The sequence below is a fragment of the Neophocaena asiaeorientalis genome, unplaced genomic scaffold (genome assembly GCF_003031525.2).
Source record: "Neophocaena asiaeorientalis asiaeorientalis breed wild unplaced genomic scaffold, Neophocaena_asiaeorientalis_V1.1 scaffold129, whole genome shotgun sequence".
Classification (NCBI taxonomy): Eukaryota; Metazoa; Chordata; class Mammalia; order Artiodactyla; family Phocoenidae; genus Neophocaena; species Neophocaena asiaeorientalis.
Window position 1 is genome coordinate 4,711,967 of NW_020172446.1, and position 23,982 is coordinate 4,735,948.

A 23,982-nucleotide genomic window follows, 5' to 3' on the forward strand; every position below is an offset into this window, starting at 1 on the left:
TACGGCAGCCAGCCCTCTTCCAGAGAGAGCCATCCCTTCTTTGCCTCCAGCCAAATTTCTTTCCACTCACCCACAGATTTCTTCTCTCCTCCCCATGTACTGCATTTCCGTGAATATCCATAAAACTAATCTGTTGAAGAGTAGATTATACATTCTCCTAGAGTAATTTTAATTTCAGCTTTATTGGGGTAAAACTGACAAGTAAAATTTTAAGATATTTAAAGTGTACATCATGGCGATTTGATATATGAATACATTGGGAAATGATTCCCCCAACTGGTTAACTAACACGTCAGTCACCTCATATATTTATCTTATTTTTTTTGGTGAAAACATTTAAGTTCTGCTCTTTTAGCAATTTCAATTATAAAATACAATGTTAACTACAGTCACCATGTTTTACATTAGAGCCTCAGACCTTATTTACCTTATAGCTGGATGTTTGCTCTTAGGGTAGATTTGACATTTTAGGCCTAACCCCCAATGCCTTGGGCCTGGTAATTTGTACATGAGAGTCAATCAATGCTTGGTGAATGAATGAGTGTGTGCATAAGGGAAGGAATGAATATAGCTAACCAAAGTTCACATTTCTGTTATTCCAAGGTTTATTGAAAAAGTTCTTTATCTTCTTCTCTTCATTACAACAGTTAACTTCTATTTCAAATAGTTATCAAGATCCCGTACCACTTCCTTTGAAAAAAATTTGAAGTGGCATTTCAGTCAGTTTGCTCTGCAAAAAATTTTGTTTTCAAGTTTAAGCCTTCAAATTGGGAAGGAGCTTTTCAATCTCCTTCGATGTGGGGATGGGAATGGGAAGGTGAGAAAAGAAAAAAAAAGTATGGGAAACACTTCTTGAGCACACAAAACACGATGAAGATCCAGTACCTTTACAGGTAAAGCCAGCCAAGTACATGTAACCACTTTTGCCTCTTGAAGAAGAAAAGACAACAAACCTGACTTAAATGAATGAAAGTTCTGGCGATAAAATCAAGCAATCCTGAGTAATCTTCAAATATATATACCCATCTAATTTTTTCTAAGAGAGAAAACTATTAAAACTAGAGCCTTTTCCCCACGTGTCCAACTTCATAAAAATATTCTTTATGTGGACTGCCATGCACTGACCTCTGTAAGACAAAATCAGCCAAAACAATAAGCCAGTCCAAGTCTAGAAGACTCCACTGCAGACTGAACAGGATAAATCTTGTAAGGCACTATATATAAGGAGACTGGTACACATTCCATCACTGAAGATGCTGGCTGCTGATAATGAGCTCACTGATGGCTGTCAGCTGAGACCTGATGTCAGCGCTGCCCCTGATTATCACACAACGTTGGGCAAAGAATATAACATTTCCACCCTCAGTCCGTCATCTGCAAAATGTTGATAATAAATGAGTGTTCATATGAATTCGTCAGTTAATGTTTTCAAGTACTAGGGAAGTGAGTACCACTCCAGCTATTAGTGAGTCACAATAACTGACTTCATGCCATTTCAGACTCTTCGTCAGTGCTGAATGAAGTGCAACCAGATAAATCAACATAACGGTTGAATGAGGTCTTAAAATAGAGATCACCTTCACTGCGCCATGAAGGTGAAGTAAAGACAGTTTAAAAGCAGGCAGTACTATGGTGATATACTTGAGAGGCACAGCTTCATTCGAGAGAGAGTTTCCATTGATGAAACTTCAGCGATATTTATAGAATACCTACTATGCACAATAAGCATTCTGGAATAGACAGAACTCAGATTTTATCATCAAGGTTTGTAGAACCTAGTTTTAGCCATGGCTAGCAAAGGCAGTTATCTTATTGGAAGTGATACGTAGTTAATTTAAGTCATTCTCTAACTTCAGCCTGATTCTGTGGGTAATTTGCAATAATTAAGCAACTCTGCCGGGGGTCAGATGAGATCAATACAATTTATAACACCTCATGAAATGTAGTGAGATAGTTCTACATTTGAGATGATCTGGATGACTCTATAGTCCAGGATTTATAACATTTCTTTGGCTTAACATTATCAACAGCCAGGATATGTTAGGTCTTTGTATGTGGGGAATAAAGGTCCAGTGGCAGCACCAATATCAAGCAGTTGTCACAGGGAAAAGACCATAAAAAAAAATGTGAAAAACCCACAAAAACAATCATATTCCTTAGTGAAGGAGACTCAAGGTTTCAGGGTGCAACATTTATCTACTTTGAGAGATATGCTTTGAATGGAGATTATTACACATACAAATATACCATATATTTATACATACACTCATTCCAAGTCACTTATTTGCCTTCCCAGGCTATTTGGATGAGTGAGGCCAAATAGATAAAATAATAGGCATTATCTCAGATGCAGTTAAGAGCCAAATTTACTCAAAAAGCTCTCACTTGAATCACAAAGGCTGTATAAAGACAAATATCTACGTACATTGGAATCACTAAAGATTTCTGATTCTTCACGTTCACAGCAAAGTAATGCTGCGGATTCACTGTCTTCCAAATGAGAGCTCTGTAATACAAACAAGATCATTCCAGAGATCCAGATAACAGGGCCATAAGCATAAGGGAAAAGGCCAGCAGAAATCACAGTGTCAGTGTTAGCCCATAGGTGAGAAGGTGCAATTCTGATTAGTAACGGCTATTTTGAAGAGAATAAAGCCAACAAGATGATTGGTTAGGAAAACTGAGGAATATTTGAGTAGCAGAAGCATTTTCCGTGGTTTCCAAATTGGGCAATGGGATGTCCTTTTTCTGTAAAGATGGTGCTACTAAACCTTCAGAGTATGTACTCTGGACTTTTTCCAGAATGGGGTAGGTTTGTGTTCACTTACCCTCATATTCAAAGGTATATATTTGATGACTGTTTGGAGACAGGCTTTAGAATGTAACATAGCACATGATTAAGGGATCTAACTACTAGCCTGGCCTCGTTAGCCCTCTGCTAACAAGTGTTTATAAGAAGAGCCAAAAAACATGCCCTACCCAAGTCCTACTGACAGATGCCAGAAAACAATTTAAAACATTTCTTCCACTCTCCAATCTCTTTTTCAAAATCTGTCTAGAAGACAGATAAGAAAAATGAGACAAAGGAGTGAAACAATGAGCTGGTAACAAGAGTATTTTTCCCTTATGACTAACAGCAACACAAAAAAGAGAAGAGAAAAAGCTCCAACTCTAACCCATTAAGTTCCTTCAAATGTTTTGGGTAACAGCTGCTGGAAACTGAGTTACTCCTACATAGAGATATATAAACTTATGTCATCAAAACTTCACACTACCATATGATCCACCAAATCCACTTCTGGGTATAAATCCAAAGGAACTGAAATCAGGATCTCGAAGAGACATCTGCACTCCCATGTGCACTGCAGCATTATTCACAATAACCAAGATATGGAAACAACCCAAATGTCTATTGACAGATGGGTAAAGAAAATGTGGTATATACCTACAATGGGATATTATTCAGCCTTAAAAAAGGAGGAAATCCTGCCATATGTGACAACATGGATGAGCCTGGAGGACATTATGATCAGCGAAATATGCCAGTCACAGAAGGACAAATATGCATGATTCCACTTATTTGAGGTATCTAAAATAATCCAACTCACAGTAGCACAGAGTAGAATGGTGGTTGCCAGGGGTTTGAGGGGAAGGAGGAAAAGGGGAGTTGTTCAAAGGGTATAAAGTTTCAGTTATGCAAATGATTACATTTTAGAGATCTGCTGTACAACATGGGGCCTACTGTTAACAATACTGTGCATTAAAATTCTTTGTTAAGAGGGTAGATCTCATGTTAAATGTTCTTACCGCAAAACAAAAACCCAACAAAACCCCTAAGGGGCACAAGGAAACTTTTGGAGGTAATAGATTATGTTTATTACCTTGATTTTAATGATGGTTTCATGGGTGTAGGCATTCATCCAAACTCATCAAACTGTATGCATTAACTACGTCAAGTTTTTTGTTTATCAATTACATCTCAATAAAGCTATTAAACAAAAAACGTCTCACTACCGGTGGCTGAAACTTAATCATATACAACTACTTTATTGCTCTCATGGTTGACTCATATTTTGTATTTTCAAAACTGAGACTGTGCTTCATTCAACTCCCAGAATACCTGCAGAGACTGAGTTTTAGAGTGCAAATAAACAAAGTAAAGTTCAGAGTTCCTACTTCTCCTAACTGCCTTCTCCTGGTTAATTTCCTTCTTACTTTTTTCCTACCCTGATCCTTTACCTACTTTTGGTTATTGTCCTTACAACCCGGTCTCATATTCCATTTCTCCTCCCTCTTCCTCTTTCAGAAAATAAACAGAAACAACTAAATATTTAAAATCATTTTTAGGTCCTGCAAACTCAAAGTCTCTTTATTCCTTACTCCCTTGCATTTTGGAGGAGGAAAAAATAAGAATATTTACTCTCCTTTGTCTCTTCAAAAAGAAAAAGTCAGTCTACAAAATATGTGAATACTTCTAATATTACAAAAGCTAAAGGCTTAATAAATAACAAACAAAATACCTGAAGGAATAAGGTAGAGATCAAAGCTGCTTTCAATTCTCCCAAATTCCCATATCACAACAAAATGATAACATAGATAATATTAAGCATATCAAAAATGGCTTGTCACTGTCAAGGTGTACACAAACTGAAAAACGTACACATTAATTAATCCAAATTATACTAGTTAAGATTTTTAAGTTTTCATTCTTGTATATACTTCAGCATGTTTACATGAGCTCTTTCAAAATAACCTTTCAAGAAAGAGGTTCTTTTATATAAACTGGAATATTACTCGGCCATAAAAAAGAACGAAATTCTGCCATTTGCAACAACATGGATAGACCTGGAGTGTATTATGCTTAGTAAAATAAGTCAGACAGAGAAAGACAAATATGGTATGTAATCACTTATATGTGGAGTCTAAAAAATAAAACAAATGTATATAACAAAACAGAAACAGACTCACAGATATAGAAAACAAACTAGTAGATACCAGTGGAGGAAGGGAAGGAGGAGGAGCAAGATAGGGGTATGGGATTAAGAGACACAAACTACTATGTATAAAGTAGATAAGCAACAAGGATATACTGTGCAACATAGGGAAATTATAGCCATTATTTTGTAATAACTTTAAAGGGAGTATAATCTGTAAAAATACTGAATCACTACACTGTACATCTGAAACTAATATAATATTGTATCAACTATATTTCAATTAAAAAAAGAGGTCCTATAATGACACTTGCATTCCTAAAGTTATTTTAAGACTTTACTGCATACTTATTATTATTTTTGCGGTATGCGGGCCTCTCACTGCTGTGGCCTCTCCCATTGCGGAGCACAGGCTCTGAACGCACAGCCTCAGCGGCCATGGCTCACGGGCCCAGCCACTCTGCGGCATGTGGGATCTTCCCAGACCGGGGCACGAACCCGTGTCCCCTGCATCAGCAGGCGGACTCTCAACCACTGTGCCACCAGGGAAGCCCTACTGCATACTTATTAACTGAAATTCAATTCATTAAGATACAAGGTATCAATTTAAGTGTGCTGGTAGCATTAAAAGTAATTGGTTCCTGGAACAAGTATTTACTTGCAACCAACGTATTTAATTCTAAATTAAATCCTAAGAATCCTAAAGGAAGACAAAGAATATTTCGATTTCTTTCCTCTGCTTTCTGAGGTACTTGGTAATTCCAATTCCTGAGTTGTTTCTGGGTTCTGCAGATTGAACTGTCTTGCTTATGACTATTCATAGAAGGAACTTTCACATATTGAGTTATGGGGAAGTCATTCTAGCTTGTACATGATTGAACCTTAATTTTATAAGCCTTTTGTGGCCTATCAAACATACATTGTACATATGCTTTAATCACTTAAAAAAAAGGTGCTTTTACCAGAAGTAAGGAATGTTCGTGTTAAAAATAAAGATTAAGGGCTTCCCTGGTGGCGCAGTGGTTGAGAGTCCGCCTGCTGATGCAGTGGATACGGGTTCATGCCCCAGTCCAGGAGGATACCACATGCCGTGGAGCGGCTGGGCCCATGAGCCATGGCCGCTGAGCCTGCGCGTCCGGAGCCTGTGCTCCGCAACGGGAGAGGCCACAACAGTGACAGGCCCGCGTACAGAAAAAAATTAAAAAAAAAAAAAAAATAATAAAGATTAAATGCCTCTCTTCCTGCGACGCCAATGCTGGTACTCTTTCGATGATAAAAGTTCCTTCCCAGATGCCAAGGTCATATTGATTTGCTGTGTATATGCTGATCTGGTTTTTTTTTTTAAACCTTGAAGAAATGTATCTCTGACCTGTCTGATGTTCTTTGTTCTGACAAGATATAAAACTGTGTTGAAAACCATGCTCCTCCAGAGCAGTTCCCCAGGGTTATTTGAGAGGCTGTCTCTCGGGCTATAGTCCTCAGTTTGGTTCAAATAAAACTCTTTTTTATTCCTATTATAGACTGTTTATTGATTATTTTCTTTGACATTATAAAGGATTTATTCTAAGAATGAATGCTTAGGAACTCTATTAATATAATTTAGCATGTAATTAAGAAAAAAAATAAATGATTATCTAATAGATATCTAATATGGCTCTGTGGAAATATGCCCCTTTGGTCAATTATCATTTGGAGAAAAACAGGGGCTAAGATTGGTTAGGAAAACACATCCATATGTAACAAGAAGTTTCAATCCAGAACAGCTTCTGAGCAACAATTATTGTAATAAAATGTTGCAATCTTTATATGGAACTTATGACGTAAAGCATCATGTACTACGGAGGATGTTTTGAAGAGTGTTAAAATCTAACTTGTGCAGTTACCTAACAATTTGCAAGCAGAAGTCTTAAAAAATAATCCCAAAAGAGTCAAAACCTATTCCTACTGTTGTCTCTTTTATTCTATTTTTGCTACAGCTTATGTGATTTTAAGAAGTAGAAAACATTAAGTATTATTACATTTCTATCTTTCCTTTTTTCCTGCATCTTTTCTCCCCCCAACTCTTTTAGGGGTTCTAATTAAGTGAAGAATCGCAGTTGTTCCTTCTTTTCTCTTTCTTTTGACTGCGTTGGGTCTTCGTTGCTGCGCGTGGGCTTTCTCTAGTTGTGGAGAGCAGGGGCTACTATTCGTTGTGGTGTGCGGGCTTCTCATTGCAGTGCCTTCTCTTGTTGCGGAGCACAGGCTCTAGGCACACAGGTTTCAGTAGCTGCAGCACGTGGGCTCAGTAGTCGTGGCTCATGGGCTCTAGAGTGCAGGCTCAGTAGTTGCGGCGCGGCTTAGTTGCTCTGCAGCATGTGGGATCTTCCCGGACAAGGGCTCAAACCCGTGTCCCCTGCATTGGCAGGTGGATTCTTAACCACTGCACCACCAGGGAAGTCCCTGCAGTTGTTCTTAAAGAACTAGAGACTTTGAAAATATACTTTGGACATCAAACAATAAAATACATGTGTAACCTAAAGCCTGAGGACCACTTTCCGACTAAAAGCTTTTAACCTTTAAAGGTCAAGACAAGAAGTAGATCTTATTTATCCTGACACTTACGTGTAACTGGATTGAACAAAGCAATTTCATAGCCTAAGGATGACCCAGCTGAGAAAACTCTCTGCAGTCCCTAACCCCAAGTTACACATTTAAAACCATTCTTTCTTTTCTTTCTTTTTAAAAAATTACATTCCCATGACTTATCTATTTTAGAAGTTTGCACCTTTTGACTCCCTCACCCATCCTGCCCACTCCCTGCCTCCGGCAACTACCAACCTGTTGTCTGTATCTGTGAACTTAGCAAAAAACATTATTTCAATAAGTACGTGGTAAACAAGATTCAGAAGGTGTCAGAGAGTATTTATTTTCCTTCCATCACTGTCCCCCACACCTCCTAGTTCTCTACAACCCCATTCCCAGAAGTACTCACTATGCTAGTTTCTTGGGATATCTTTTCAGAGATATAGTGTACACATACAAGCATTACATGTGTATATATCCTTTCTCTAAAATATACAATGGAAACACACTGCACCTATTTTTCTGTCGCTGCCTTTTTAACTAATCTTTGTTTAAAATTTTTAAAATTGTGGTAAAATAACATAAAATTTACCATCTTAAACACTTTCAAGTGTAGAGCTCATTAGTGTTAAGCATATTCACGTTGTTGTTCAACCAACCTCTGGAACTTTTTCATCTTGCAAAACTAAAACTCTACACCCATTAAAAAAAAACCTTCATTTCCTTAGAAGAAGTAAAATTGTCACTGTTTGCAGATGACATGATACTATACATAAAGAATCCTAAAGATGTCACCAGAAAACTACTAGAGCTAATCAATGAATTAGGTAAAGTTGCAGGATACAAAATTAATGCACAGAAATCTCTTGCATTCCTATACACTAATGATGAAAAATCTGAAAGAGAAATTAAGGAAACACTCCCACTTACCACTGCAACAAAAAGAATAAAATACCTAGGAATAAACCTACCTAGGAAGACAAAAGACCTGTATGCAGAAAACTATAAGACACTGATGAAAGAAATTAAAGATGATACCAACAGATGGAGAGATATACCATGTTCTTGGATTGGAAGAATCAATATTGTGAAAATGACTATACTACTCAAAGCAATCTACAGATTCAATGCAAACCCTATCAAATTACCAATGGCACTTTTTACAGAACTAGAACAAAAAAAGAGTGACGTAAATCAGAAAGAGAAAAACAAATATTGAATATTAACGCATAGATGTGGAACATAGAAAAATGATACAGACGAACCGGTTTGCAGGAAAGAAATTGAGACACAGATGTAGAGAACAAATGTATGGACACCAAGGGGGAAGGGGCGGGGGTGGTGGTGGTGGTGGTGGTGGGATGAGTTGGGAGACTGGGATTGACATGTATACACTGATGTGTATAAAATGGATGACTAATAAGAACCTGCTGTATAAAAAAATAAAATTAAGTTAAAAAAATAAATTAAATTAAAAAAAAATTAACAACAACAAAATTCTTCATTTCTCCCTCATTAGCCCCTGGTAACCATTATTCTACTTCCTGTTTCTATGAGTTTGATAACTCTAGATGTCTCATATAAGTAGAATCATATAGTATTTGTCTTTTTGTGACTGGCTTATTTCACTTAGCATAATGTCCTCAGTGGTCATACACGTTGTAGCATCTATCAGAATTTCCTTCCCATTTATTTATTTATTTATTTATGGCTGTGTTGGGTCTTTGTTGCTGCGTGTGGGCTTTCTCTAGTTGCGGCAAGCGGGGGCTACTCTTTGTTGCGGTGCACAGACTTCTCATTGTGGTGGCTTCTCTTGTTGCAGAGCACAGGTTCTAGGCGAACGGGCTTCTGTAGCTGTGGCACATGGGCTCAGTAGTTGTGGCATGTGGGCTCTAGGGCACACGGGCTTCAGCAGTCGTGGCTCGTGGGCTTTAGAGTGTAGGCTCAGTAGTTGTGGCACACGGGCTTAGTCGCTCCACGGCATGTGGGATCTTCCTGGGCCAGGGATCGAACCCATGTTCCCTGCACTGGCAGGCAGATTCTTAACCACTGAGCCATCAGGGAAGTCCTTCCTTCCCTTTTAAGGCTGAATAACATTCCACTGTATGTATATACCACATTTTGTTTATCCACTCATCCATCAATGGACATTTACTTCATGATTTTTGATCACTGCATGATATCCCATTGTATACATATTCCACAATACAGTTCATCAGTCTCCTATTGGTAGATTCAAGTTACTTGTATTTGTTTTCTCATTTGCTATATTGAATCATCACAAACTTGATGGTTTAATCAACATAAATTTATTATCTTACAGTTCTGGAGGTCAGGAGTACTAAAATCAAAGTGGTGGCAGACCCATGTTCCTTCTGGAGGCTCTAGCGGAGTGTTATGGGCTGAACTGTGGTCCCCCCCAACCCCAAATGTATATGTTTAAGTCCTAATCCCTAGTATCTCATAGTGTGACTACATCTGGAGATGAGGTAATTAAATTAAAATGAGGTTATTAGGGTGGGACTTCATCCAGTACAACTGGTATCCTTATAAGAGAAGATCAGGACACAGATACACACAAAAGAAAGATCATGTGAAGACACAGGGAGAAGACAGACATCTACAAGCTAAGGAGAGAGGTCTCCGAAAAATATCAACCCTGCCAACACCTTGATTTCTGACCTGTAGCCTCCAGAACTGTGAGAAAATAAATTTCTGTTGTTTAGGCCACCAGTCTACAGTACTTGTTATGGCAGCCCTAGCAAACTAATACAGAGAGAATCCATTTCCTTGCCTCTTCCAGCATCTAGAGGCCACCTGAATTTCTTGGCTTGTGGCCCCCTTCCTTCATCTTTAAAGTTAGCAAAAGTGGGTTGAGTCGTTCTCATATCAGTCCGACCTCTTCTCTGTCTCCATCTTTGACTTTTAAAGATCCTTATAATGACACTGTCCCCTACTCAGGTAATCCAGGATAATCTGCCTACTTTAAAGTCATCTAATTAACAACCTGAATTCCATCCAACCTTAATTTCCCCTTTACCATGTAACATAATATATTCACAGGTTCACAGATGAGGACTCTATTGGGGGAGCCATTATTCTTCTGCCTACCACAGAATCTTCTTTTCTGCAAGTTTTACTGGGGAAAACAATTGTGCTTTAGAACCCAATATTCACACCAGTACAGTGGGAAGCACAAAATTAAGGGACCAAGCAACGCTAGAGCTATATATTTTACACTTAAAGAGGATCCTAAAAATTTAGTAGCAACAGCAGGATGTTTGAAATAGCTTTTTCTAAATGATGAATTGGATTTGATCCAACCACAGTATTTTACACAGGCCTCTTTATAATCAATGGTACAGATCTGCAAGATAATTGGTTAGTATTAAGGATATAATCTATGGCCAGTAATAATTAGACTGGGTCAACTTGACAGATTAAATCAGAACGAATTGGTGATTCCTTCTTCTAAGCATCCATAGTTCCCTGCACATATATTTTCTAATGCTTACCTCACACTGCCGTAATTATTTCTATATATATTGTTTCTCTCTCTAGACAGTGAGCTTCTCAAGCTGTATTTCTAGAGACTGGCACAGAGTAAGCATTCAGTAAATGTTCAATGAATGAGTTAAGTGACAGCATTAGTTGTTACAATTCTTCCTTGTTGCCAATAACAATAACACAAATTAAGATGAGTTATAATCTTTGTGTATAGTTTTGGTTAAGAGACCAATAGTCTTCACTACCCTAAACACACGATGTTTGTCCATTAATTAGTCATAGTAGCAACAGCTCCTATTGAAGAGCCAATTGTTACATGAGACACTGCCTCCCCTGGGCTCCAAGTCAACGTGGAGGCTTTAAGCCAAAAGAGCATCTTCATTTCTCAGAGCTACTTAGCAGCTTGGCTTGTCAGTGGCTGAGACTGTCCAGGTATTCATGCCACAGGACTCCCTGACTCTGGCTTGCAGTTAGTCCATTTCATCTGCAAAGGTACTGCTGCTCTCTACACTCTGTATGTAATTCACAGCTCTTTTATGGTAAGCATCACAGGCTTGTTTCTCTACTCACTTCTCCTTTCAGAAGGAATATAATCTTTCAATCTAAATTTTAGCCATCCTTCAAAGCACCTCTCAAATCCCAGAATTTCAGGAAGCTTCAAAATGATGACTTCAGCCTCACTGGCCTTGGCAGGGGTTAGCCATCAACAGCCTGCTTTCATATGGCCAGCAAGCTAAGAATGGTTTTCACATTTTTAAATGGTTGTTTTGTTTTGTTTTCTAAAGAAAAGGCAAAGAAGAATATGCAACACAGACCATTTAAGGCTGGCAGAGCCTAAAGTATTTACTGTCAGGCTTTTAACAGAAAAAGTTTGTCAATCCCTGGCCTAAAGCATACAATTTAACTCAGGCTAATGAGAATACTGCCTAGAACTGTCTCTAATCTTTGTACAGATCATAGTTTTATCTCCCTGCGGATTTATGGAGATATAACTGAAATATAACATTGTATTAGTTTAAGGTATACAACATAATGATTTGACATATGGATATTTTGTAGATTTAGAGATTTTGCTTTTAATTCTTTGAATATTCACTTATGATAGTATTTCAGATCCTATACAAATGCCACATTACTTGTACCAGCAAATTCACACCCTCACACAGAGATAATGTGAAAATATTTTTTAAAAAGCTCACCAAATCCCATGATCTCCATGAGGTTTGGTTTCCTTTCTCTTCTCTTTTTCTGATATAACCATCTGTCCTACAAGGGCATGTTTCTGAAATAGGAGAAAAATTCCTATTTTGGAAGAAGCAGTGATTCTCAAAGTGTGCTGCCCAGACCACCAGGCACAGCCTCACTTGTGAACTGGTTAGAAATGCAAATTCTTAGGCTCCATTCTAGATCTATCAAATTAGGAAATCTGGGGTTAGGGCCTAGAGATGTGTTTTTAACAAGCCCTCCAACTGATTCTGATGTACATTAAATATATTAACTGTAAGTTAAAGTTTGAGAGCCACTGGACTAAAGTATTTGCATCTGTAGATAGCACATATATCACTGCTTTAGAACCAGAATGATGGAATCGTATCATTCCAAAACTAACTCCTGATAGCAAAACCAACAAAAGGAAAGTAGTGAGTAAAGAAAAGTGGCAAGTGAGATATAAAAGCAGTTATTCATATGCACAGGTTATTCAATTTACATAAAGGGGCACCACCTGTATTTAATGAATGCGTATATAAGGTAACTAAGCTAGGTACCATGATGGATTCTGAGAAGTAATCATCCACAGCAGTAAGAACAAATTAATAAACGAGTAATAAGTCCATAAACACAGAGAAAAGCCAAGAAGCTGGTGGTAGATGCTCAACCTTCACTGGAAGCCCACAAAAAGAATGAGAGTAAAATAGCTGCTGCACGGACCTCCCTGGTGGTGCAGTGGTTAAGAATCCGCCTTCCAATGCAGGGGACACGGGTTCAAGCCCTGGTCCAGGAAGATCGCACATGCCCCAGAGTGACTAAGCCCGTGCACCACAACTACTGAGTCTGAGCTCTAGAGCCTGCGAGCCACAACTACTGAGCCCATATGCCACAACTACTGAAGTCCGCGCGCCTAGAGCCCATGCTCCACAACAAGAGAAGCCCCTGCAATGAGAAGCCTACACACTGCAACGAAGAACAGCCCCTGCTCGCCGCAACTAGAGAAAGCCTGCGCACACCAACAAAGACACAACGCAGCCAAAAATAAATTAATTAATTAATTTTAAAAAATAGCTGCTGCTACTCAGAACTTCAAGATCTGGAATCTCAACATACAAAAGAAAAAAGAAAACTTCTGGATTCACGTCTCTAGTTGATAATTAAGTGGCTCAAAATTGATATGTAATCTACAGAGAGATGGGTTTGTCTCAATTTAGGCAAACCAAATATTCTATTATTTTCCATTTTCGGTTAGGCTTCTGCTATTAACTAGTTAGCTGCTTACTTCCCTCCTGTTCTGTGTAGGAGTTAAAAAAAAAAAACAATTCTGTCAACTTCATGAGCTGAGAGCAAGCTAGCAAAACAAGGAGGTACAGAAAGCTTAACTCCACATCTGCTGAAAGCATACAATTCTTGTTGACCCCATTTATTTGTAAATCAACCTACATATTGTCTTCTGGCCTTTAACGCCTTAGAATTCTAATTCTTTATTTCCCGCCTCAGACCAATGTATGAGAGCTATCTGTGGTTTAAACACAACCATTAATCACCCCCAACTCCCCTCTCTCTCTCACACACACACACACACACACACACACACACACACACACACAAACACCTTTAAAACTTTTTTGTGTAGCTTGATTTGGAACCTGGGCTATGAAAGTGAATTAGGTTTTAGAGATGCTAATGTGTATGCCATGTAATATGACCACTGCATGCTTCTGTAGAGTGTGCAGAGGTGAAGCTCTTTATTCCTTTGGGGAACACAGGTTTGAAGAGCAAAAAGAAGGCTATTTTAGAGAAAGTAGGAGAATTCAGGAAACAAGAGGAATCTGAAGAAGACACTGAGTAAGAAAGGAGAGAAAAGCCTCCGTTGGACAATTGTCTGGGGATGTGTGCCAGGAAAGAAAGATTGCTGTTACTGAGATAGAATCATGAGACATTACCAAGTCAGGTTTCAGACGATTGTGAAAAGAACAGTTTTTTACTGAGAACCGAGGATTAGGCCTATTTTCCAGTAAGTAAAGAGCTTGATTCCTTCTGCAATAAATAAGAGAACTAAAAGATTTAGCTCTAGTACTAGAAGAGGAATCTAGGTTGATCAGCAAGGAAGGCTAGAGATACCTAAAATTAAGAACTAACAGGCTGAACTGGGAGTAAAGTGAGTGATGGTTTTGTATTTGTAATTAATTTCCTATACAAATTCTGACCTCAAGATCTCTTCACACAGCAGAAAGGTCATTTTTGCATTTTAATTGATGAACTGGACTATGATGAGAGAAGCTGCCCAGAAGGAGCTTAAAGGTTGTAAACCTTAGGCTATAATCTTTCAAAGAAATTCTCTCTGGAGAAATAGTTACCACCAACAGTTCAAACTATCCAAGGGGAACCTCACCTGAATACCATTCCAGAGCTCTCCTTTCCTGATCCAAACTTTCAACACGCGCTAAAAAAATCACATTCAGTTTTAGGTATGGCAGAGGTAGGGTCTACCTCTCAAGATCCTTGAATTCTTAAAGCTATTTAAAGGTGAGAGAAGCCCAATTACAAAATCTGTCCTAGTCTTTTTCTCCCTAGTCACCCATATTTCAGAGGCTGACACCATAGTGAGATTGCCAAGCTCCTTGGGGAAAACTCATGCAGGTCAGAGACAAAGTGATCACATAAAATTCAGTTTCCACCAGAGAATTCTGAGAAGGATCCCTATCAAATACTGGTCATGGGCCTGTGAAATCCTCCCCACTCCCCTCAGTGAGGAGAAAAAAAGACGGACTTTTCAGCCTCTCTCATCCTGCATCATAAAAAATAATCTGGAAAAGTGGGACTTTGGACTTTGTGAAGGGCTAATAGTGCAGAGCTGACCATAAGTTGAGCAACGTAAGGAAACGAGCAAAGAGATGAGAGTGGAAGTGTCTCAAGAGATTCCAGACATAAAACAGCAATGCCCCAGAGCGAGAGGAGCAAGAGAACCTGGAGAGAAGAACCCATAAAAGAGGGCACTTCTCTAAGTTTAGTTTCCACTTTAGGAAAAGGATTTTAGAAGTCAATTCAGAAATTGCTTCAAGGGCCAGAGATTCCAGGGCGATGGTCAATACCAAGGGGGTCTTATCTCCTAAACCACAATTGGAAGATATCATTAAGAGCCATTGTGAGAAACTCCCAAAAGCTGAAGTGGTCTATGGGCTCCAGCAACAAAGCAGTGTCTCCTACAACCAAGAATGCTGGTTGCCCCAAATCCAAGCCAACCATGCTTTAAAAAGGAGATTGCTGGTGAGTCAAAGCTCAAATTTGAGGTAGGGCTCCAGTACCAGTCACTGGGCTGTCCCCTTGCAGTGTTCCTTAATTCAGTTGGGTTGGCTTCTAAGGTCTCAGAGTCCCATCTCCAGAGTATTTCCAATGGGCCAGGGCAGCTTTCCAGGTGCTGTGTGTCCTTATGGAGGCCAAAGGGAAACACCTTGGGTCCCTAAGCTTCAGGCCAAAGGGAAGAGCCAGGACAAGGATTTTGCACCAACTGACAGAAGCAAGGATACTAGACTAGAGACTCAAAGGAGGAGAATATCAAGGACGAATGAAGGATTGGGGGACTCACAAGGGAAGAGTTACCCTGCCTAGGCCAGGGCATTAGTGACCCTTGTGAACAAGGCCCGCTGATTACTGCCACAGAAGGAAGTTCCTCTGAAAAGAAACTTGCAGAAAAGGATGACTTGCTTTTGAGAGTGGCTTTTTCTCAAGCATAGAGGCAAAGTGCAGGAAGGTCCCCTGTAGAAATCAAAGTCCATGTCAATCTCTGCACAGAGCCCAGGGCCAGTTGAAACCAGAGCTCTTTACATGAGCAGCAGGGATAGATACTAAAGCACAGGAATTTATGATAGCCACTATCCTGATCCTAGAGAAAAACTGGAGCTTATGCATGGACTTCTTATATGGGACATCAGTCAGCACAAAGAAGAACTCCAGGCCCATGCAGGGACCCTGAGCAAAGCAAAATGAAAAGTGCCATGTCTCACAGACATCAGTCAAGTTCTGACAGCCAGAGTTGTCTGAGCCTGGTCAGGATTGTCAGAAATAGGGATATTCCAGCAGAAAATCCCCTCCCAGGAGGATAACTTCTCTGAAGGAAAATGTTCATTCCATGTAGAGAAAGATCTTAGTTCTCATGTTAACATATCCTCTAAAGATGATGGTCTCTGTTTCTCATAACCAAGGAATTTCTTTCCAAATACACTAGTTTCTTCTAACTGGAGAAACAAAACAAAACAAAAACCTGAGAAGCCTTAGACTTGGGAACTGTCCTAAGCCCATTTTGTTATTCTCACTATTCCCACTGTCTAGATGGAGAACAAATATTTGTATGAGAACACTGGTATTCTTGGTTGGTATTTAAACCACGTGCATCTTAGAAAATTATTGTTTAAAATACAATAATTTACTATCACCCCTTTGCCACAATAAAATAATTCCATTAGAAAGGGGACCAGCCCATCAGGAAATGCAACGGAAACTTACACCCTCCAGAAACTTTAAATCTGGACCATATTTTCTGTAATTCCTCAAATCAATGTTAATTAGCTTATGTGGATTTGTCAAAGGAAGGTGGTTAGAAAGATTCAAAGTAAAAAAGCACCCTGCTATAGTGTTACACTCCCATTGGGAGTTAAAAAACAAAAATCTCCACTACCAAAAACTTGACTTTTAGGTCCATTCTGAGTAGAAATCAGACTAAAAAATGTCACAGAATAAAACTTCCTCTGATTAAAAGTCTCTAATTTCAAATTTCTGAAGCAACATCCTTTCTTCTCTAATCCTCAAATAACTGCAAACTGAGATAAATGGATAGACCCCTCTCATGTTCTGAAGTTCTGAATTGTCTGCTTAAAAGGTAAGAAGCAGTTTTATATTTTGATAAAAAGGTCACTTGTGGTGAGGGTTCATAAAACTCCCTTCTCTGAGGACTGTTCATAATTTACACCCAGCCAAGTAATACCACTCAGGATACCCAGTTTCCTCAATTCCAAACAATCAATGAAGAAAGAAACTTTTAAATTTTCTTACTGAAACAGTTTTTCAGGTTTCTGTGTATGTTTTAGCATTAGTTTGAGTGACAAATTTCCTTAGCTAGTTATTTCCCACTTATTCCTAAATCTATAACGGGCCTCATAATTTTGTGAACAAGAAGAGAAGCATTGTCATTTCCAGCACTACAGAATCTTACAAAGGAAGTAAGTAAGCACTTCCTTTGAAATTTTGAAAGTTTTGGTGTGTTTAGGGGGAAAGTATAGTTATACTTACTGTCCCACTTGACCAAAGGGCAGCTGGGAATCTCAAGAAGCAAACACTATATTCATGTTCTCCCAGCAAGCCCCCTGGCAACAAACCACAATCTGTAAGTCTTCCCAAAACACAGTAATGAACCAGCTTCTATTCATTTTTTTTCAAACTGCAGGCTGAGAGACCCATGAGCAGCTTGTGAAATCAATTTAGAGGTCTGTAGCAACATACTTTTTTTGTTTTTTTTAACTAACTAGAATAGAAAATATCAGCGTACACTGACTGCATGAAGGAAAAGGAAGAACTGTTTCATGAAACTTGTTTTAGATATGTATACAAGAACACCTACACAAGCATACCAGGTCATAATGTAAAATGTATTTATTACTGTGAATCTCAGTCATAAGAATTGGAAAGCTACTCCTTTCCAGGGGTCCCCAACCCCCAGGCTGTGGTAGCGTCCTCAGCCTGTGAGGAACCTGCTGCATAGCAGGAGGTGAGCCGCGGGCAAGCAAGCAAAGCTTTATCTGCTGCTCCCCATTACCACCTGAACCATCCCCCCACACCCCATCCATGGAAAAACTGTCTTCCACAAAACTCGCCCCTGGTGCCAAAAAGATTGGGGACTGCTGCTCTAGACTATAAGTTTCATGAGGAAAAAGATCAAGTGTACCTAATTCATTCATTCTATATACCCAGCAACTACACATAATGCCTGGCATTTATAATAGGCACTCAATAAATATTTGTTGGCTGACTATTCAAGATGCATTCTTACATTACTAATACTGTGGTCCATAAATCAAAATTTGGACTGAATCTAAGTAGTTAGACAATATCTTTTATGAGGCACTAAGAAAATAACATTTGATTTTAGTAAATTTAACAATTTCTCCCTTGCTTGCCCTCTGATTGATGGGCTAAACAAATGGTAGATCCCAGCAGGAAATGAGAGAAGGCAAGGTCTTGGGAACTGACAAACTAAATGATTACCCTTAGGATATGTCAGACCAGCACGGTTTATGATCTTCCTATGTACATATTCTGATAATATGCACAAACTTGTACAGCAAGAAAAGCACAGAATTTAGAATTAGTTAGAGATAATGACAACTAACGACTAAATGACCTTGGGCAAATTGTTATAACTTCTCTGAGCCTAATTTCCTCAACTGGGAAAGCAAGTTGTGACAACTATAAATGGTTACCAAAATATAGGTGTAACTTCTACAAGAACATACAGGAGAAAATCTTTGCAGCACTGGGTTAGGCAAAGATTTCTTAATGACACAAAAAGCACTAACCGTAAAAGAAAAAGTTTGTAAAAACTATGCTCTTTGAAAGACACACTTAAGAAAACAAAAAGTAATCCACAAACTGGGGTAAAATATATGCAAAATATGTCTGACAAAGTGCTTGTCAACACAATATATAAAGACAAATATCTTAATAAAAAATAGGCAAAATATTTGAACAGACCCTTCACCAAGAAAAGATACAGACTGCAAATAAGCACCTGAAAATATGCTAGCCAAGTGTACCATTTATTGATGGGAAAATAAAGAAATAGATAAAGTACAGATCATGATACGTAACAGTAAAGAATCCTTTCTGAATTTTTGTGCAGATTATAAACTACTAATATAGTTTATATTACTATATTGAGGGCAAGGACAATGTCTTCAAAGATTAGGAACTAAATAAATGTTTATACCTAGTATATTGTGAATGAGTTTAAAATCATGATGCTATTTAAAATGTCGATCATTAACTTTTTTTTTTTTTTTTTTTTTTTTTTTTTTTTTTAAGGCGGATTCTCAACCACTGCGCCACCAGGGAAGCCCCATTAACTTTTTTTTAACTGCAAAGCAGTATTTAGGATGGTAGCAAGTTGAATAAGTGAACTTTCTTAGAATTACGTAATTGCCTTGAACTATCTGTGGTAATAAGGAAGTAATTTAAAGTGCTGAATTAGAGTTATTGGTCACCACTGAAAAGTAATCATTACTGAAAGTAATCCTTTAGTATTTTCATTGCCTTTTTTACTTACATAAAGAAAAGTATTTCAAAGCTATCTCATTTAGTGATACAGATCAGAATCTCTGGTCAGTTAACTATGACCTCTGTTTCTTTCCAGGTTTGGTTTTTAAGGTTGAACCCTTGGGTCACATTCTAGCTTTATACCTATTGAAAATAAAACTATACCTTCCCTTTGGCCCAGCAGCTCTATTTCTAGAAATTTATTATAATTATGTGAAATGACATTTTTCTAATGTTATTCACTGCAGCACTTATTATAGAAACAAAAGCCTGGAGACTGGAAATTAAAGTACATCTATGCAATGGAATCCTATCTAGAAATAATAAAAACAAGGGAGCTTTTTATGTACTAATATGGAGCATTTCTAAGCTAGACTAAGTGAAAAAAAGCAAGGTACAGAATATTGTAGATGGTATGGTACCATTAGTATAAAAAAGGGGAAAGGCACGCGCGCACACACACACACTTGCTTGTCTATACATAGAGTACTTTTAGAGACACAGAAAATTAATAACATTAGTTGTATGTGAAGAAGAGGAGTGAATGGCTGGGGGACAGAAGTAGGAAGACTCTTCACTATATACTCTTTCATAACTTCTTGAATTCTGAATCTTATGAATACATTATCTAGTTTAAAAAATTAAAAAATAAACTTAAAAATCAAATAATAATAATGAAGGAATTTAGTCTTTCAGCAGTAAGCAAGTCCAAGAAAAAAAGAACAGATTTGACTAAACTCTGACATTTGAATGAAGATACTGACAAGTGTCACAGAGGCACCCATCTGGGCCTGTGTGAGTTCCTTTGAAGACCTGAAATACTGATACAATAAACCCAAAACCTGTACGTGGCATCATTCAGACACTGATTCATCAAATTCCTACTGGAATTACCACTCCTTCATCATCCATTTGATTAAAAAAAATAGTTTTAAAGTTTCTTTTCATTACCTGTAATTTTTACCTCAATACTATATGAAGAAGCAGGCTTTTTTACGATGGATATAAGACAAATGAAGTCTGGGTATCTTTAAAGGTCAAAATAGAATCTTTCATGGGTGAACTCTAATTGTACACAGAGTCTTCTAAATATGGCAGCATCATAGGGTGGCAACTAAAGGAGTATCAAGACTTTCTGAAGTTGTGAGATTCCCTTAAACATTTCTAAAACTTCTCACATGAGAAGGAAGGGAAGTAATATATGGAATTTTAGGAATGAAACGCTGGCTAACAGGGTTATGGGGCATCTGAGAAGTCACGGGATAGGTCTGACTTTCTCAGAGGGGAGGCTGCATTTTTTTTTTAATTTCCATCATCTGCTATTAAAATTAGTTCTGCACAAATGTTTGCAGATGCAGAGCAGCTGGCAGTCTTGCTGCATTTTGCTCATTGGTAGATCATAAGCAAGTCAATGAAGAAGGGCTGTTGAATTTTCCATCTGTGTTCCAGTGTTTTCAGAGAACTGTCAAATTTATGTTCTGGGACACTGGATTCACAATGTTAATATCCTATTGAACACTGGCTAGAGCTTGAAAGTTTACATCTAGTCTCTGAAGATAATAAGATTTGAAAACATACTCTCTTGCAGCCATTTGTAAGCAAATCCTTTTTATACCCATGTGGAATAAACGTATATTATCCTATCTACATTAGTGCTTTCTGATGCATTTGATTTTTTTAAAAATATCAGAACGTAAACATATCCTACTTCATTAGTTAATCAAAAATACAAAATAAAACAAGATACAATTTTCATCCTTCAGACTGGCAAAGATAAGAGACTATAAATGTTTCCAAAGCTATTAAGGAAAAGAGAAAGAGGAACTCTCACCTACCAATGGCTGTGAGTATAAAATAGTAAAATTTTTCTGAAAAGTAATCTGATATTGTATCAAAAAAATCTTGAAGATGTTCATTATCTTCGACTGAGGAAATTCCAGAATTTATTTTAAAGAAATAATCTGAGATGTATATAAAGATTTACGTAAAAAAATTAAAAATTAAAAAACCAGAAATAAAGTCACAGATGTAGAAAACAATCTTATGGTTACTGGGGGAAAGCAGGAGAGGGATAAATTGGGAGACTGCGATTGACATATACACACTACTGTATATAAAATAGATAAGTAATAAGGACCTACTGTATAGCACAGGGAACTCTACTCAATACTCTGTAATGACATATATGGGAAAAGAATCTAAAAAAGAGTGGATATACGTATATGTATAACTGGTTCACTTCACTATAAAGCAGAAAGTAACACAACATTGTAAATCAACTATACTCCAATAAAAATTTTTTTGAAAAGATTTATGTCCAAAATATTCCCTATAGAATTATACACATTGCAACTCAAATATCCAACAACAGGTAAATAGTTAAATTATAGCACATTGAAATGAATACCTTAGTAAAACATAGGGAGACTCTTATTTCAGCCAAATCCTTTAATAAGTCTGATTTTTTTTTTTTTTTTTGCGGTACGAGGGCCTCTCACTGTTGTGGCCTCTCCCGTTGCGGAGCACAGGCTCCGGACACACAGGCTCAGCGGCCATGGCTCACGGGCCCAGCAGCTCCGCGGCATGTGGGATCTTCCCGGACCGGGCCACGAACCCGTATCCCCTGCATCGGCAGGTGGACTCTCAACCACTGCGCCACCAGGGAAGCCCTCATTCATTTTTTAAAAACAGTGATGAAAAGCAGTGGTCCATTAGACATGCTTGCTTTCTGGTTTTCAAAGTGATAGAAGGATAAAACAATTTCTTTTGAATTATGTACATGTTTGTTTTAGACTAATTCCAGCTCTGATTCTAGAAAACTGAGAGTTTAGAGATTTACGTTTGTTTTAGCATCTCACAAAAGGAATTGGTGACTATTAGTACCCACTGGACATAACGGCACAGTACAACATTAGCATGAAGACTTGGCTCCTATCCAAGAAACAATACAATAGCAACAATAAAAATCAGTGTGTATTCCTATGCCTAGAGCCTACACTACAAAAAGAAAAGCCAACGCTCCCTCCCCCAGCAAAAAAGTTTAATAATATTTACATAAGGTTAGGTGGGTATAGGAACAACTAGAGATAGTGCTCTCTTAACATGGTGATATGGAGCACAGAAGGAGGGCCCCTGCCTACTTCTCTAGTTTTTTTAATTCTGTCTCACGGCACGTTGATCTAGAAACACTGGCCTTCCTTCAAATTCTCAAATATGCCAAACTCTCTCCACCTCAGGGCCTTTGAACACGCTATTCTCTTTGCTTACACTACTCTTTTCCTTATTTTCTTATGGCGGGCCCCTCCTCACTAAGTATGACCTTCAGGGAGGCCTTTCCTAATCTCCAATTTAAGCACTGCTCCCTGTTGTTTCAGTCAGAGAACCATCACAATTTGTTATTACAAATTTGCGTACATGCTTAATTCTATCTTCACTACTATATAGAATAAGCTTCATGAGAGAAGGAACTGTCTGCTTTATTCATCAATGCATACCTAATTGCCTAGAACAGTATGTGCTCATTGCCTAGTGTTCAATATATATTTTTAGAATTAATAAATCAATGAATGAAGATACTACCTGTTTGGTAGTATGGGAGTATTTAAAATTTCTTCCAGATTTCTACTATAGTAGATATTCCATATTAAATAATGCATTACTAGTCATAAGTATCAGTGAAGGCATATGGAAAATATGAGATAAAAATCTAGCCATATCCTACTAAATACATTACACTATGATTGTAACTAGTAAACTCTAATGGTGCAATAAGATACTCATGATTTCAAATTATTAATTATCTACATAATTAAGAATAGGCATAAGCTACATAAATTATGAATAGGCAGAAAAATAAGCTCAAAGCAGCAAGTGAACAACTGAAAAAGTCTGGTTCAAGACTCGTTGATTTTCTGATGTGAATCATAGGAAATCTTTAAAAACATAGCATTTGGTGTTCTTATTTTTCATAATTATACAAATTGGTGACTAAATTACATTAATTTCCTCTAAATCTCATGTCTGTACATTTCATTTTTTAAAATGTGTCCAGGAGTATATCGTTTTAAAATTCCATGGTGAAAAGTCTAAGAACTAAAATATGATGACCATATTTTCCAGACAAAAAATCAGAATGTATGTTGACAAATATTTTAAAACAAGAGTATCAAAAATCTTAAGTATCATCATCTCCATATTACAGATAAGAGCACAGGGACTCAGTCAAGTAATTTATCCAAGATGAAAATAAGAGATAGAACCAGTATTCAAACTAGGTTTTTCTTACTCAGAGGCTCATGCTATTTCCACTTTACTACAATGCTTTCTGCTGTTCATTTTTTCATTTACTCCAATATTAATTGAGAATCTACTAGATGCTACTGTGATTAAGTAGATATAAGAAAGGAAACTATAACTTGTCCTTGAAGCTCGAGAATATTTCCAGAATCAAAATAAACCTAAC

The 23,982-nt window shown here is 37.8% G+C and overlaps 1 protein-coding gene across 3 annotated transcripts in view; it reads right to left on the minus strand.

Moving 5' to 3' along the window:
* Positions 1-23,982, minus strand: part of SSH2 (slingshot protein phosphatase 2) — a 241,886-nt gene that overhangs the window by 177,205 nt on the left and 40,699 nt on the right. For 2 of the 3 annotated variants that reach the window (XM_024737264.1, XM_024737263.1), the window contains exon 2: positions 2,426-2,506. The exons of the other annotated variant lie outside the window; for it this stretch is intronic. In XM_024737264.1, the coding sequence (XP_024593032.1) occupies positions 2,426-2,506 (81 nt within the window). The remainder of the gene's footprint in view (positions 1-2,425; positions 2,507-23,982) is intronic. 3 annotated transcript variants of the gene reach the window in all.